Below are 17,188 nucleotides of genomic sequence, written 5' to 3'. Positions count from 1 at the left end.
TTAAACTAGAAAAACATCCCATAAATAAGGAAGAAAATGCAAGTTTCCAGACAAAATTGGAACTACGACTGTGATATTAAACTCGTCCAAGATTAGACAAATCATGTTCTTTAACTTCTTCATCTCCTCGCCTAACTCCTGATCCAATTCACTAATTACAGGTTACATTCTTGATCAAATTATCCACTGGATAAAATACCCTAGCAACTGACCCACAGCTTATCAGCCATAGCAGCCAAAACCACTCCACATATGCACACTTGAAACCACCCCAACCATAGCCCTCAAAGCAACACTCAATCCCCCAAATCCAATGTTTATCTGCAATAGAATAGGTAAAGATTAACTGTGAAATTTGGACATATAGATTTTACCCAAGACAAATAATCATGTATCGGAGAAAGTGCGGGGCACACACCATTGTTGGACCTTCCTGAACTCAGTAAGGACAGGGTATATATTCTCAAACGCTGTGTATGTCTCATCCCTTACCTAAAAATGCCAAACAAATTTTAAAAAAGAATTTGTCAACTACGATAACTGGACCAGTGATCAACATGCACGAGCTGCTGAATTTACCTTGGCTCCTGTGATCACAATTTTTCCCGAGACAAAAATAAGCAGCACAATTTTTGGCTGCTTCATGCGATAAATTAGGCCTGGAAAGAGCTCAGGTTCATACTGCAAAGTAATAATGGTGGTAAGTAACGGAAGACTTTCGACAAAGCAACCTCATAGCACTAGCTAGCCAGCATACTGAGTTTGACATGGGAGAGTTGTTACTTACGCTTGAGAAAGCACCATGAGAGTATGCCAGACCTTCAAGTCTGATAGGGAACTTCACGTCACAGGAACCGACAATATTCTGAATCTTGAAATCCTGATACTCGCAATGAGAATATAACAATGAAAAGAATTTAGTACAGCAACAACAAGTCAAGGCAGAAAAGCAAAGAAAAAGTAGTGTTTGTGTATATCCTCATACCAAACACATTTACAAGTTTAGAAAGAGAGGAGGATGGACATTAATACCTTGAACTTGGCAGGAAACCCAAGCTTCTGGATAATTCGAGCATACTAAAAGAAAAATCTTACTGTCAGATTGAACAATTTGCTTTGTCCAATAAAAAAAAATTAAACAAAAATGCAGCTCAAGTTTACCTTCCTTGCTGCCAATTTTGACTGCTGTTCACTTTTTGCACCTGTACACACCTGAAACAAGGATGATAAACTATTTCAGAAAACATGGGATCACATCAATGTTACTCCATAAACTAATGATAGAGCCTGAAAAGTACACTTGACTATACAAGAATACTAATCTAAACATTTGAATATACAAAAATATTACTCTAAATAAAAGAAATACAAAAGAAACGACTTTGAACCGCACATAGCTGTAATAGATCATATAAGTAAATTTAACCAAACTCAAAAAAGAAAACTGAAATCCTCTTCTAGTAGTTCAAAAACTGGATATACAAATTTCCATACAATTGCTCTAAATCTTTCTTGGCCCCAAATACGTGGGTTGATTTCACTCATCACTCTTTCTCTCCCCTCCCCACTCCCCCTGTTAGTTGTTGTCCAACTCAAATTTCTCTTTCCACCTGAAACCAGAATATGCTGAACCTCAAAGCAAAGAAAAAAAAATTATGGCTGAAAACGCCCTCATACCTTCTCAAAATTCAGCAAATAATATTATCAATAATAAAAGAATGAACCCACTCCATCCACAGACACAACTTTGAAAGCAACAAATGAAATGATCGATAAAATCAATTTTAGTAGGGAATCCAGAACTTACCATCTTCCCAGAGGCAAAAATCAATGCTGTAGTTTTTGGTTCCCTAATTCTCATAATGACAGCAGCAAAACGCTGAAAAGAAACTCAGGCCAGATTAATGACCAATTCCCAACAAGGCACAAAAGACCAGAATTGTACCTTGCAGTAATAATGAACTGCCACATACCTTTGGGTTATATTCAGCATTGCGTGCTTGCAATGCAATTTGCTTGAGATCGAGCTTACAATCTAAGTTCACTGTTGATACAATATTCCTAGAGGCACAATGCAGAAAATAGAAGGATGGTTAGATTTCACAATTTAGTAAAGATGCTTCAATACAGAAATACCATAGTTTTAACAACATAAAACAGAATATAAAATAGTTACAATTAGAATATTGCTGATGATGATGACAAACAACAAAAAAGAATGAGGCACAGTTAAAATTAGCAATAGAACGCTAAACTTAGATACAGTCAAGGCATGTAACCATTCTAAACATTTATCTCTGCAATATTAACATTGTTAAAGCCAAAGACATATATTGCAAACAAACTTACGCATCCTCTTTTTGGATGACCCAAAAAAAAGGATCATGAGAATGATAATCATCTTATTTGTCAAGACAACCCCATGCACATTTAGCAACGCATCAATGCCTTACCCATAGCATCCATTTTATCAATCATGATTCAATAATTTTTAGCAAAAAAGAAATCAAGATCAGTCCCCAATTAAATTGCCTATAACTGATGTCCAAAGGCCATAAGGCATTTTAGCTCCACAAGAAGTTTTCTAATATAAGAAATAAAATGAAGCAGCCATCATTATTAAAGTTCTTGTTAGTGGCAAATCATTAACTGCAGGAACTCAGGCCCAGCAAATTATAAAACCTAACTACTTTGATTGTTTCAAGCATTACTGAAGTCATATTGCCTTGATTTTTTTATTGCAGCTGGTAAGACAACTTTTTTTTTCCAAAAAAAGAAAAAAGGAAAGCTGATAAATCATCTACTTAAACTTGTTTGCTATACTTGGAAAAAGTTTTTTGAAAATGTATATCGTTTTTTCCTAAGTAAGAATTTTTAGGCAGAAAGATTACTCAATTCACTGAACAATAATACAGCACTGTGCCGATTGAAACCTGTTTGATTCATCAGACACCCTGTTGTCTCAACACAATTACTCGCCTTCAGCACACAAAACAAATTTATACCACAAAAGAGTCTACTCTTACAAAAGAAACACGCTGCCTTGACATTTTAAAACCTTCGGGGACAGGTTCAATTACATCCCCTGCCTTTTCACGACACCGCCACCATTCCCACCAACTCCTGACTCAAAAAATCAAGACCCAACATACTTCGTAGAATTTAACCTTGAAAACGATTGTCTACCAGGAAAATACACGCAATGGGCTACAAGAAAAGCTTTTATTAGAAACATGAATCAACAAAAACCCAATTCTTTAAACAAAACAAAAGAGATCCAGTCCCAATTAATCGAAACCCGAAGCCCACGAAATCTCCTAATTAGTATCTACCTAAGTTAATTCACCATAATAAAAACAAAAAAGGTCTACGGTGATTGAAAGACGAGAGACTTACTGAAGAGTGGGAACAATGCCAGAAGGGTGCTTGGAAAGATCCACAGGTTGGCTTCCTTCCAAGCTTCCTTGCTCTGCCATTTTCTCTTCTTGTTCCTCACCACGTCAATAACCCTCCCAAAAATCCTCTTCCCCTTCTTTTCTCAATAATTCTCACAGCTAGATACCTCGATCTCACCTAATTCAACCGAAATATTATCTTTTAAAATATCAACGATTTGGATTTTCTTTAAACTAAAAAAGATGGATCAACACTCAGATCTATACAGAAAAAGTTCAATCTTGGGCCAGAAATACAATCTAGGGTTGATTTAGCCCGATCGTAGTAGAAGAATATAGCAAAATTGAGAAACGGGGAAGAAATTAGAGGGAAGATTTCGAAAACAGGTTTCTTTTATAGGTTTTGATTTGAGGATATATGAGGAGACGATAGGAGAGCGAGAGATTTGAAGGTCTCGTTTGCGTTATAGGTTTGGTTCCCTTTGGACTCTGATTATGAGAGAGAGAAAGAGAGAGAAGCAGTTGGTGAAACGCGAGATGCATTATGTACCCTAGCTATGCCTATATATAGAGGCGACTGGGTAAGGGAGTCTACAGCCGGTTCTAGTTGAGATTTCACCGGGTGTTGCCGGTTGCAAGGGTAGAATCGGAAGTTTGAAGGATTTATTCTGAATTTACAGTTTTGTCCTGCTGGAATCAGTTCTAAATGGCGATCGCGTCCATTGTTTGTCTTGGGTTTTTAACACGCGGCTTGAGATTATAGCCTATATGTACATATTATAGAATGGCAACTAGCGAAATAGTGACGGAAAATTTTAAAATTGTACAAAAAATTAAATTTGCTCCACAATTATAGGAAAAAAAAATATTAAATTTTATTTTGTGATAAAAATTATCGTTAAATCATCAAATGTATTCAAATAATATCAAATAAATTAAATAAAATATCGGTTAAATTTTTAAATTCTAATAACTAACAGAACAAATTAAAATGAAAAAAATAAAATTTAATTTTTTAATTTTCTTTATATAGTCTAAAACATGAAATTCGGCGAGGCGTCCAAACGAGACACTTAAATAAAAATATAATTTGTTAGATTGATGATTGATCTATAATCGATTTCGTTGAATCGTTTTATATTTGATTTTAAAGAAGGGTCAGAAGGTGAAGAAGAATCAATAAGCCAAATCTAAAAATTTAGTGGAGTTGAGGGAAGTAAAATATAGAAGAAAAGAGAATAATGATTTCGGATTTCCTCCATGTGACCAAAAGAGAGATAGATTATTTTTTTTAAGGAAGAGAGATAATTTTTCAGGATTAATTCAGTGTATAAGTACCTTTAAATAAAATTAATATCCCTGATGCCTTATTCTTTTTTAGTTTCCGTCCAATTGTGTCAGGTTGTATACATTAATAATGGACTATAGGACAATAAAAATAGAATTAGCCGGTTCGTATCCTCTACACGAGCACTTATGATCTCTGTATAGTATCAAAAAGATGACTCGCGTGTAGGAAGTTGACATCTTTATTCCGACTTCATTATGTATAAAAAAACTTCTTTATTATGTTGTGTTGAATTCATTCGACGTACATAGAAATAAGTTCCTTCCGATTATTGAAGTAAGTTATGTTGGTACTCAAAAACTTATTGTAGTACGAACTTTTAAGAAGGTCGGTCTCTCCATCCTCTCCAATTCTTTGGAAATTGATTTTTCCATTTTAGTCTTTAATAAATTTAAAAATGTTACTGATTTAATTCTTTTTACGATCTAATTAAATGAAAAATTTTTAGTTTATGTATACACGAGTCATCATTTTAAAATATTATTTTTTATGCAATATCACATCCAATGATTTATACTAATTAAAAAATAAAGTAAAGATATTATATTATTTTCATCATAAATTAAAATCGGTATAATTTTTTTTTGTAATAAGCCTCTTATTTTAAATTGAGATATTATAAACGAGACTCTTATTATAAATTATTTTAACCCAAGAGTAATTTTCATCCCTTACTAAGCTGCCCTTAATTTTAACCTAAGTTGGTGCCAATATTTTAAATGGTAAGAAAAATTTTCACTAATCAATATTTTTAGCTATAATTGCCAATTTGATTCGCAATTTGGAGCTGGACTCTCGCACATTACCAAAATTTACCTCTACTTAGGAAATTAAACTTCCCCTACCCCTTGTGTGGAAACAAAAATTTTAAAAATCTTTTCAAAGAAAAAAAAGGCCCTAATATAGGAGAGATTTAAACAACATTTTTGAGGATTTGATTTAGTTAATAGCATACTAATGAGTTATAATAACAGAATAACGTCTGTGACTCATGAAACAAGTAGTTGCACTTATTGGCTTGCTCATTATTTCACCATCTTCCTCCAACATGTGCTCTGAAATTCTTTTAACAACTCTATGCAGTAGGCATGTGCTCTGAAATTCTTTTAACAACTCTATGCAGTAGGCATCTGTAACGACCCGGAAACCGGTACCCTTCTGTAACGGCCTGAACCATCACTGGCACTAGGATCCAGATCGGTTTAAGGCCGCCGGGACCCGTAGCAAGCCAACTATACTCTCTGTGTACCTATAAATCCCATACATGATACAAAACGACTCAACAATCCTGTAAAACTCTGTAGACTTAACTACTGCTACTCAGATATGTCAATCTGAAATGGCCCTCAGGGTCTATACCAGGGCCTACTATCTGCTGAGGTTCAAGGGATTGAAACCTTTTTAATCTGTAACACATCCCACTGGTATCTCATCGAAGCCATACATTAAGCCTAACTCACACATTTCGGATAGCCACATGCATTGAATGAAAATGGCAATTTGAGGCCTTCCTTCTCAGCCCTCCAACAATCATTGAATGAAGAAAATATTAGTTTCTTCCCTTCTCAATTCTAACAAAAGAATACTTCACTGGAAAATTTTATTTCTCACACAAATGCATAGAAAAAGGTAAACAGCTGAGCCCATTAATCATTTCAGCCGACTCAATAAGTCAGTAACAAACATCTTCGTGAGAGCGCAAAAGAAGTTTTGTCTCACTAGAGTTACAATGGGTTTCTTATGGAAATACAACACCTCTATCACAAAAACAAGTTCCTGAACTTGTACACATCATTGCAACTTAAAATTGGGAGAATAACATTTAGGATCTCAGTCTTTTTTCTCATATCGGGCATTTCTCCTTGCGCACTCCAGGATAGTTTTGTCAGCAGTGATGAAATAAGAAGCAATTGAAGCTGTTAAATAAAGGACAAAAAAGAAAAGAAACATATCAAATTTCCATGACTGATAGTGGGAAGTTGGTAACTTTATCTATCTCATTTAAATTCATGTTCAGATAAAGTGTTCGTATGGTTTTAAACCACATGAGAATTTGATCCCATTCCATATGAAAATTTTCATATCCTACCATTGGATTCATGTGGTTTCTGCATATTCTAAATAATTTTGCCATGTCTGAAAAGCAAAAAGCTAATTCAAAGATGTGAAACTTTAACTTCTAAAACTAGTGATCATACCGCCAGAGATGATGAGTGCTTGAGCAGTATAATTGAGATTCGCCTTTGCCCAAGGAATCACACGAACAGCAGTCAACTGAGAACACAGAAGCAGAAAGAATATATCAACTCTGAAATTTTTAAGGAGCAGAAAGAATATAGCAACTCTTTGAAACCAAAGGTTCATACCTTGTTTTCCCTAATAAAAACAACATATAAACAACTATCTATTGCAAAAATATAAGACCTGTAAACTGCTTCTGGGATTTCCAAGTTGCTGAGATAATGATAAAGGGACACTCAAGGCAATAAGACGATAGAAGCAGGATTCCCAATTAAACTGATATGTTCTCCATCCATTTATTTACACATTAAATCTGGTTAAGCCTAACAACCCATTTGCGCAAATTTTCATAAAAGCTCCCTTTGTTTTAGGAAATATTCACACTAAAAAATTAGTCAAAGAAAAAATATTTCTTGGTAAAATGAAACATTAAGTCATTTTTCTGTATTTTGGAAGAATAAAATAAAAAATGTGAAAAATATTTTTCCAGAAACAAATGAATTCTAAGTCTAGTTATAAAAGAAAGAGATGGACTCAATAAAACCAAGGAATCCTTATCTTGTTATCAACTTATAAGATGCAAAATATCTAACACCTAGAAAGAGAGAAAAAAAAAATCTCTCTCGAAAGGCTATTAGATCTCCTTCTAAGTTAGGGTTGTTGATGCTCGAGGGAATCAAGGAGCGGCCTACCAGAGAGATCCAAGCGTCTTGTTTTCAATAAAAGATTCTTCCACTCATATACAGATGTGCACCAGTATTATAGTCAATCCCAGTTGACAGAATATGAAAAAGCAAAGAGTTTGAAATAGTAAAACATACAGTAGGGACGGCTGTAACAACACAAGTGATAGCAGCTGCCTTGGCTCCTGCACGAGCACCTTCTGCAAAATTGAATAAAGAAAAAAAGAAGAGCAAAATTTGGTTAATCGAATAAATGCGATGCTGATTTAGCAAAAGGGGGAAATGGGTATTGTTAAGATATCAGATCTATCAATTACAAGAACATAAAAACTATGAAAACCCAAAAATGGAACCTTCAGTGCAACGTTTAGATTCCAACATCCTTTGATCCTCAGCTGGAGAAGGAATCACAAAGGAAGTGTTGTTCTTGTTGTTTCTGATCGTCTGTGCGAAGTAATCTCTCATTTCTGATGGGATTCCCATTAGTTTCTTCCCTACAATTTCTACTTCTTCTTCAAAATCAAAACGAACTCAAGCTTCTGTAAATCGAGACAAGAAAAACTAATCCGACGCCAGAGATTCAATAGAGAGAAAGAGGGAGACTCGGGTTGTGATTGTGCGTATGGTCGGGGAAGTAGATCGAAGTGGCCTTTTATAATAGGTTAAGAAAAGCCCAGCCGCCGCATTTCTTTTATTTCCTTTTCTGAGCTGGTAGGCAGCCCTCAGACTGCCAAACGAGCCGCACGTTGTTTTTTACCAAGTCACTCCTGACACGCGTCATTAAATCACTGGTCGTTCCGATTGTCACGATGACCGCGAGTGTAGGGGTGATACCACCGTCTCCATTCTCCAACCTTTCCTTCCTCCCTTCTCAAATCTGTCATCTCATCACCTCAAGGCTCAAGCCATCTTCGGGAAGAGATTTTTCTGGTTCAATCAATTCCTTGCCGTGTTGCGCCGTCGTGGTCGTTGTGCCTGCTGCTTCAGCTCCCTGCCGGCCACAGCAAAACCGTCGTCGCCGTCTCTTCTGCTGCCGCTGCCGCCTTGCTTTCTGTCTTCTGTAAGAGATTGATTATGTCTTCTTTTGTTTATGAGTGTTATTGATTTATGCTTAGATAAATGGAACCAGTAGAGGGAACACTCGGCCACTAGGTTGAAAGGAACATTTATGCTTAAGATTGATTTCTTCCACTCGCTGGTTCCACAACACTAATTTATTCAGTCTCATTGATTTTCATACTTGCTTACAGCCTTACACAGTTGCACAATATGATCATATATGTGTATATGAAGTTATAAACTGCATTACGAGTTAGGTCAAGGGAGGAGGAAAAAAAAAAAAAATAGCAGAGAGCACCAATTCATGCTTAAAGCTTTAAGCTGAGCCAATCAAATCGTCTCGAAACACCTTCGTTTCATTCACTTCTGCGAGTTTCTCCCTTGGTAACTCAGTCCTACATAACAATCGTACTGGTAAGCCACTGCCTCACTCATCCAAGCATAAACAATTTTGGTCTTGCGAAGTGGCAATGTATCGTTGGACAATGAAATGCGGTACTGGGTTTCATACTATTCTTTGATTGAAAATCCAAGATGAATTATTCCTAAAATTCTTTATTGTTGCAATTAATTCATGGATTATTGCTGGTGTTTGAGTTTTGTTGTTGAAATTTGGTATAGTTTGAGTTAAATTTCTGGGTTTTGATCGGTATTTTTTTTTATTTTTAATTTTTTGTTTAATTTAAATATAGTAAATGATTTTAATTTTTAGGTTTGTTTGGACTTTGACTTTTTGCCGTTTAAGTATATATTCAGGTTATAACTAAACTACAAACCCAAACGGTGCTGTAGAGGACGGTTGTTCTGGAAGCTGGTCAGGCATGGCGGATTCAAAATCGAACCTTCCAGACAGATTGCGATGCCATCACTGTGCAGGTCCTCTTTCCAAGGAGATGGTACTTCCATCCGCCACCTATACTCCCCTTTTTTTGTTAATTTAGATATTGATCACTCAATCAACTCATTTGTACTATGAAAATTTGAGTTTTTTATGATTTTGTTTGCAGGAAACTAGCGACTGGACTGTTCCACCTCTAATCAGAGATAGCTTTTCCATGGTATTACTCTTTAGTCTTTACATATTATTTTGGTCGTGTAAATTCTCGATTGGGAATTTGTATTTTGAATGTTGAGCAAGTTGTGGGCTGTGTGTTTGTGTTGAGAGCTGGGAAGTAGTTGGTGAATTCTATGTTGTAAATTTGTAATTTGAATCCTAATTCGCTTGCTGGACATTATGCGAGATTGCTTTGGAGATAGGCTAACTTATGTTGATAGAGTTGCTCATATTAACATACTGATTGTTTCATGAAGTATTCTAAATTTTGTATCATGTCGTATTATTATTTCTTTTGCCAGATCATGTCTTATTTGAATTGTGAATATTTGTAAATTTTTTATTTTTGAGCTTTTTATTAGAGGTATTTTACATTTTTTTAATGATTTGGTATTGGAGCTTATTTTTTCAGATTGGTTCTGCTGTTGGTGGTACGACAAGCGCATTCTATGGATTCAACCATGGTATTCTTTTCTTTTATTTCTTTCTTGAGTTTTTGCTGATTTATTTAAGTAGATGTGTCATGAGAGCTTTTTTTTGGCCTCTGCTGACATGTATGTTGTTTTACACCCAGTGATGCCGATTGTTCGGAAGTGGATAAAAGGACCAATGTGGCTGCATTTCCTTATTGGTGTAAGTTTCCAAATAGATTTATTGAGTTGAATATATCTATATATATATACACAAACACATGCATTTCACCAAAGTGGTGGATAAGCATGCAACTCGGCAGCTAACAAGTTGTGCTAACTGTCTTACAGTTCATTAATGAGCAGATTTACATTTCTAAAAGCTAGTTGTATAATTTTGGCTACAAATAGGGATGAATACTTGTTTCTGTTGAGCCTCATATTATTTGCAGACCTTGATAATTCTCACGTTTTCTTGCAACTGTGCTGAGTTACTGCAGCTATGGCATTGCCTCCATTATCTGGACCCCTTTCGTCTCGGACTCTAGGTTAAGCTTTTGAACTTAGCACTGATGGTTAGGCATCATGAACAGTAAATACTGTGGGGTTGCCTTGGATGAATACTTGGCAGCTAACAAGTTGTGCTAACTGTCTTACAGTTCATTCATGAGCAGATTTACATTTCTAAAAGCTAGTTGTATAATTTTGGCTACAAATAGGGATGAATATTTGTTTCTGTTGAGCCTCATATTATTTGCAGACCTTGATAATTCTCACGTTTTCTTGCAACTGTGCTGAGTTACTGCAGCTATGGCATTGCCTCCATTATCTGGACCCCTTTCGTCTCGGACTCTAGGTTAAGCTTTTGAACTTAGCACTGATGGTTAGGCATCATGAACAGTAAATACTGTGGGGTTGCCTTGGATGCACGATAGCAATTAAATTAACTAAACAGTCGGAAATGTTTAAATTAAGAGACATATGCTGTATGGCACATCTATAAAAGTATGTGAGATTTCCTTTTTCAGACTCTAATTTCAAGAATACCTACTTAATTCATTAAAATAGTTGGTCTAGAAAATATGAAGTTAATAATGTGAACAAAGTTTTTGTTTTCTCTCTTTTTTCCACCTTCTAAAAGAGAAAAGAAAAGAGAAATAGAGAACATTCTGTCAATTTTGAATTGGTAAAGTGGGGGCCTAATCCAACCATCCAAGAAGGTAAGCTTTCTGGTGAAGTGGAGGGCCTCATCCAATCATCCAAGAAGGTAAGCTCTCTGTCCATTAGTATAAGAGAGGCCATGGGCATTTCAATTCAGCCTCCGGATTAAGGACATGAAAAGTGAATACTTTGTGATGAAGCACATACTTTGTCTCAAAGTCATGGATGCGTGCATATATTAGGTGCCACGATGTATAATGCTCTGAGGCAATCTGATTATGCATCACCTCTATACTTGAAATAGATTATGCTAGTGCTTTTATTTTAATTTAGAAGTCAAATATTTGGCTGCATAATTTGGAGGTAGCCTTCTCGTGTTGCATAAATAGACTGTTCTTCTCCATAGTTGTTTGAGCTTTAAGTCTCCTCCAAGTTGTACCCATATATGCTTATTCATCCTTTATCTTCATCCATTTATCTGAATTTTATGGGCTTCATATGCTAATTCACCACGTATTGGTAATAATACTTTGTCCTATATCTTTATTTTGGTGAAGTCCTTTTCCACTAAAGTTCTTTGTGCATGTGCAGGCACCACCTGTAATAGTATTCTCTTCAGCCTGTGCTGGTTTAGCAGGTCAGTACTCGGTAATATTGTCTATAAATTTTTCTATTGCTCAATAGATGGATAAGTGAGGTGAGTGAGGAAGCAAAATGATCATGTGAGTGTGGAGTGTGGACGACTATGGGGGAAGGGGAGATCTCTTTGCCTCACAATTTCCTGGTAACAGTTAGCTACCAAGTCACTAGAGAGCCATAGCAATATGTGCTACTTGCTATTTTTCCGGTGCCCTATTTGCTAGGGTTTGATTTAGGGTGATAAAATTTTGGCTTGAATGTTCAGGTTCAGCTTAAGTGGAACCTACTCATCTGGAGCATTGCATTTTGTTTGCAGGCTGAATCATCCATGCGGTGTCTTCTATCTTTATTATAGAAAGATCCCTCCAACCCAACCACAAGAGAGGAAAAAACCTCTCTTTCTGATTATCTTGTGCTACATAAAAAAGAAAAAAAAAAACTTTGCTTATTTTTCATATATTTTGATGAAGTGATACAAGTGGCTAAAATGTTGTATAGAATAAAGGATGTGGTGGGGATAATGAAGGCCCTAGGATCCATTCTTGTGATCCCTGTGGAATTCACATTATAGGTAGTCTTAAGAGTTGTTGTCTTCATAACTAAGGATGACTTTGTGCTTTTTATCAGTCTGCATTAATTGAATAAAACATACATAAAGACCTATGTGGTTCTTCCATATGACCCATGACGAGGGTAGGGATCTTGTAAGTAGGTTGGTTGTTCTGCTTTTACTTCAGTGCATCATTCAGTCTTTGATCAAAATTTGGGTCATATTATATGGACTTTGTAAAAGCCTTTATTTTATTAGGATGAAACATGTTTGCTTGGATTATAAATGTGCCATTTGAAACTATTAATAGTAGCATCGCTTGGAAATCTATAGGTGGTGCTGTTCCGGCGCTAGCCCAACTTGCTTCATCTTCTTACCATGCAGTGGTGTCGTCTCCTTCTCTACCTCCTCCACAAGATCAAAAGATGCATGGCTCCAGAAGTTCCTCTACTTTGTGAGAGAGACGCAACACAACACATATAAATGCGTGGTGGGGATTAGACAAAGATTTAGTTTTACATATATGCTTGCTACTGTGCTCACTCCTAGGCTTTATAATCCTTATTTGCTATAGGCAAATTAGTAATAGTTCATTGCATAATTTTTTGCTGTTGATAGACTTCATACTAATAGCATTTGCAGTTTGTCAACTGATGAAATTTTCAGTTCCAAGTTTTGGTCCATATAAATTACATTTGGCTTGCACCGTCTTATATTTGTGCACAAATCATCATCTTCTTCTTCCAGTTGTTCTCTGGGAGATCTCATAGGTTAGTGTGGCCTGTGGAATTGTTAATGTAACATGCTAGTTAAGGGGTGCCGGTGTCCCATCTTTGATTGCAGAGCTTATTCACAAATGCTCAGTTTGATGATTGAAAATTTCAAAAATGGTTATAACCAGAAAATATATTACGATTATCGCCCAAAAAAGGAGATTATGTTGTAAAATCTTTTCCACAAGAGAGTGCATAATCATAAAGGCCATTAAGCAATTCATAAATGGTTTTTTTTTTAATAAAAAAAACTTGTAGATTCATATATAAAGCAAATCTTGAAAGAATACACCATGAATGGTATAGGGAGGATAACCGCTACAAATAGTCGAATCTAACATAGAAACAACCACACTAACTAATGCATGAGTACACTGATTCGCAGATTTAGAAACATACGCAATAAAGAAATTTGGAATCTCATTTAAAAATATGTAAATATCTTAAATAAGAAAATTATAATATGATGCATCAATTCTATTATGAGCCACAGCTTGCACTACTGTTAATGCATCACTTTTCACTGTAACGCTGTGTATACCAGACAAAGACAACCATAAAAGTGCCTCCTTTATAGCAAGGGCTTCCGCCACTTGAGAAATTACCTTATGAATTACAAATTCATTCCGGCATGTAAAAACGAACCCACACAATCACAAACAATCCACCCAACTCCATAACTTTGCATATATAATGGCACAGCAGCATCAACATTACATTTCACAGAAAAAAGGTGAAGGAGTGAACCAAAGTGTAGATTATGACTGAACATGAGAATTCACAAATGGTTTATGAACTTGTTTCGCAAAAACCTAAGCATACAAATACGATAAATAGTAATGGAAATATAAGGACGTTTTAATATATTTTTCAAAATTGAGTGACTGACTTGTTAATAATGGTAATATACAAGGACTAAATAGTAAATCTCCCTAAAAACTAAGAATATAACTGCAAGGATAAGTGATTTGTTTCAATTCTTGATTAGTTTCAACTTGAATATAGGAAAATGCAACTTGATACAGTGGAGAATGTTTTTTTTTTTTCTCCCTAGAAGTTACTAGAGAACTATCTTAGAGAAGGCCAATGCATGAACAATGATTTTCACAAATCTTAAGTGATTCAAGTTATACAGATACGCTTTTTTTTCCTGTTCAATTATCATTAAAGATCTTTAAGGAGTCACTGGCACAATCAGTTCATAAAGAAAAAAGGTAAAGACAAGCTAGCTGAAAATATGGATAGTTTGTTGCTTTCTCAAAGTTCAAGGATGCCAACAGATTTCATGTGTATAAATTTGAATTAGCATCTGCCCTTAGTAATTGACCATGTTTTCTTGTGAGATATTGATCTCTTATTGTGCTCTTTGTTAATACTTCTGAATGTATTTGTGTATGAATCCTTGTTGATGTCTTGTGGAAAGCATAACACATCATTATTTGTGTATGAATCCATAATTATTCTGTTGCAGAAGTGAAATAGTGCCATCTTCATCTCCTATGCTTAAACGGAAACTGAATTCAAATCGTGAAAAATAATCTTTTGACTAGGCAATGGATAGTGTATTCCTGTCTTATTTCATTTATTTAACCATTGCATAGTACGCAAGGGTGCAAATTGAGAAGGCAGAAGAAACAGAACGCCTGAAGAAAGAAAAAGAAGAAAAAATGAAACAACTTGCTACGGATCAAGATGAGTCTGGGGATAAATCTGATGGTGACCAAAAGGAAAGCTCAAGCTCAGGTGATGGCAACATCAGTCTGTCGGATGAAGCTTCACTAAATAAGGTTAATTAATGTGGTGCCTGTATTCTGTCTGTTAATAAGAGAATAGCCATCTTCAGATTCTCATAACTTCCAAGAGCACTTCATTTTATAAATGCACATTTTTTGTCACTTTTTGTTGATGTGCTCAAAATGCAATCTCAACAAATGTGTTGAAATTGAGGTTGCTCAAGAGTCTGGTATGCCTGCTTTTTCAAGAATTCTACATGAGATGATCTCAATCAACGACTTTAAAGCTTTCTCATTGTTAAGGGAGCTTCAAAGTTCCACAAACTTGTTCCTCAACGTAGTCAAATGAACAAAACCTAGCATTTTCCAGCCAAGTTTGAAGCTTTTATGAATGGATGGTCCATTTGCATCTTTAGTCCTGCTAATTTCAAATCCCTCCTTTATTTTGAATGAACTTCAGTTTCTTTGTCAAAAGAAAAAGAGTTGAAATATGGGGAGAAAACAGAACCATCCTATTTTTGCACAAATATAACAGATGGATTATTGAAATAGACAGAAAATGTCATATTCCAGAAAGAGCCAATCTATTCAAGATTGCAATATAAGTTATGCATATATGCATGAAAGTTTAGCAGAATTACCAGAAACAAACCGTGGAATTGATGAAATTGTTTACTACATTAGTGTCTTCAGATATGTTCTTGTTTCCAATAAGACTCGAGTATGAACATAAACTATACGTAATCATAGGCTAATTAATACTGATGATTCTTAGGAGCGGCCTTAATAAGATCTTGTAATCTGTATATAAATACACTTATTTCAACAGAGAATATACAATAGAAATTTTCCAATTATTACTTATCTTGTTACGTGGTATAAAAGATGTAACTTTTCTATTTTGAGGGTTGTTTTAGCAGTCTGGATCCTCTTTAATCAGAAATGTTGTTTGTTTCTCTTTGAAATGTGAACTATTTGAAACAACCCTTTTGATGATGTAAAAATATTATAATAAATCCATTATTATTAACAGGTCAAGCTTAGATGTGGACTGAAAACAGAGCTGATTGATGAGGATGAACCAAGCCGCTGTGAGTATTACTCTCTTTCTTCTCTTACATCTTTCTACCCGCATGTACATATGCATAAATTTTGGCTGTCTCACTGCTTTCTTGTTCATTGCAGATATGTGGCTTTGATGACAACGCTTGTCTTTTGTCTGGAAGGGAAGCTTAAGGTAGATGTTACTCAATTGGCAGGCAACGTCTTGTCATTTAGTATTTTGCCATCTCACTGAAATGGAAAATATTGGGTGACAGGAACTCGAACATAAACTAGAAGCTTTATACAAACAATCAGATGACCATGATGAGTTGTAGGCTGTCATTTGCAAATGCTCGAGGGTCTTTTACTATCTGTCTGCTGTTTCCCAAATTTGCCACTGAAATTCTCTTTAGTTTACTTCATCAAGTCTTCTATTTCAACTTATTCTTGTACGCAGCAGAGAAACTAGTTTGAGAATTGTCACTGGTTATGCGTCCTTGAACTGAAGAAGCATGGAATCTGGTGCATTCAGGCTCACCTGTAAGAGTGCAATAACTTTCTATCAGGCAATCATGTCTAGGACTTTAACTTGGTCAAGATTGTGTTTAGATTCATGGTGGGAGCTCCAAATGCCACTAAATGGGGCTGAGGTATTCAAATCTTTATTCTGTTAAATTTGCAGGAAATGAAGAATTCACAACCCCTTTAGCCTTCATTGTTATATGAGATTGCGATTGCCAAAGCTCTTTGCTTACTGATAGGAGAGCCTTAGCTGCTTTTGGAGGTGGTTTTGTGCCTTGTGGTTTGCTTCCTCCTGGACCGTTGGTTTCTTTCTGAAGTTTCAAGTGGTTGCAACGATCCTGTGTGGCATCTCCTCATTGATTCTATGTTTGGCTTCCAAGAAAACATATACAGCAAGGGAAAGGATCAATCTTGAACGTTCTCTTCTCCCCCCCCCCCCCCTCCCCCCCAAATGATTATCAAAAAGAAACGTTTTTCTTTTAGGTGTTTAATTATAATACCAACCATGATGAAGCGTTGTATAAATTCTCCTAATTGAAACTGTAATAGTAGGGTCCATAAGAGAAGCAGAGGAAC

The 17,188-nt window shown here is 35.6% G+C and overlaps 3 protein-coding genes across 13 annotated transcripts; 1 reads left to right on the top strand and 2 right to left on the bottom strand.

Annotated features, from left to right (window-relative positions):
- Window positions 1–3,947, bottom strand: LOC110619938 (TATA-box-binding protein 2). Its single transcript, XM_021763459.2, has 9 exons — window positions 3,397–3,947; window positions 1,974–2,061; window positions 1,808–1,879; window positions 1,162–1,212; window positions 1,033–1,077; window positions 788–880; window positions 580–681; window positions 419–492; window positions 1–321 (listed from the first exon to the last, which is right to left on the bottom strand). Coding segments are annotated over exons 1-9 (606 nt in total). The 5' UTR covers window positions 3,477–3,947; the 3' UTR covers window positions 1–320.
- Window positions 3,948–6,365: 2,418 nt separating this feature from the next.
- On the bottom strand, window positions 6,366–8,387 carry LOC110620775 (early nodulin-93). 2 transcript variants are annotated; one of them, XM_021764634.2, is made up of 4 exons: window positions 8,021–8,382; window positions 7,806–7,867; window positions 6,942–7,017; window positions 6,366–6,659 (listed from the first exon to the last, which is right to left on the bottom strand). In XM_021764634.2, the coding sequence occupies exons 1-4, from the start codon at window positions 8,148–8,150 to the stop codon at window positions 6,574–6,576; spliced, it is 354 nt and encodes a 117-aa protein (XP_021620326.1). In that variant the 5' UTR covers window positions 8,151–8,382; the 3' UTR covers window positions 6,366–6,573. The 2 variants fall into 2 exon arrangements, with proteins under 2 accessions (XP_021620326.1, XP_043814718.1); XM_043958783.1 differs by having other exon boundaries at window positions 6,629–6,827; window positions 6,897–7,017; window positions 8,021–8,387.
- A 96-nt stretch (window positions 8,388–8,483) lies between these two features.
- On the top strand, window positions 8,484–13,253 carry LOC110620774. Of its 10 annotated transcripts, none has more exons than XM_021764627.1 (7): window positions 8,484–8,727; window positions 9,483–9,622; window positions 9,734–9,784; window positions 10,193–10,244; window positions 10,355–10,413; window positions 11,909–11,988; window positions 12,874–13,253. In XM_021764627.1, exons 2-7 carry the CDS (start codon window positions 9,548–9,550, stop codon window positions 13,112–13,114), a joined length of 558 nt encoding a protein of 185 aa, XP_021620319.1. In that variant the 5' UTR covers window positions 8,484–8,727; window positions 9,483–9,547; the 3' UTR covers window positions 13,115–13,253. The 10 variants fall into 10 exon arrangements, with proteins under 10 accessions (XP_021620319.1, XP_021620323.1, XP_021620317.1 ...); XM_021764631.2 differs by having other exon boundaries at window positions 8,491–8,727; window positions 9,519–9,622; XM_021764625.2 differs by having other exon boundaries at window positions 8,495–8,727; window positions 9,472–9,622.
- Window positions 13,254–17,188: the final 3,935 nt, after the last annotated feature.

This window comes from Manihot esculenta, chromosome 8 (assembly GCF_001659605.2).
Source record: "Manihot esculenta cultivar AM560-2 chromosome 8, M.esculenta_v8, whole genome shotgun sequence".
Taxonomy (NCBI): domain Eukaryota; kingdom Viridiplantae; phylum Streptophyta; class Magnoliopsida; order Malpighiales; family Euphorbiaceae; genus Manihot; species Manihot esculenta.
Note: the sequence above shows the minus strand (reverse complement) of the source record. Positions and strands in the feature narration are given on the sequence as shown.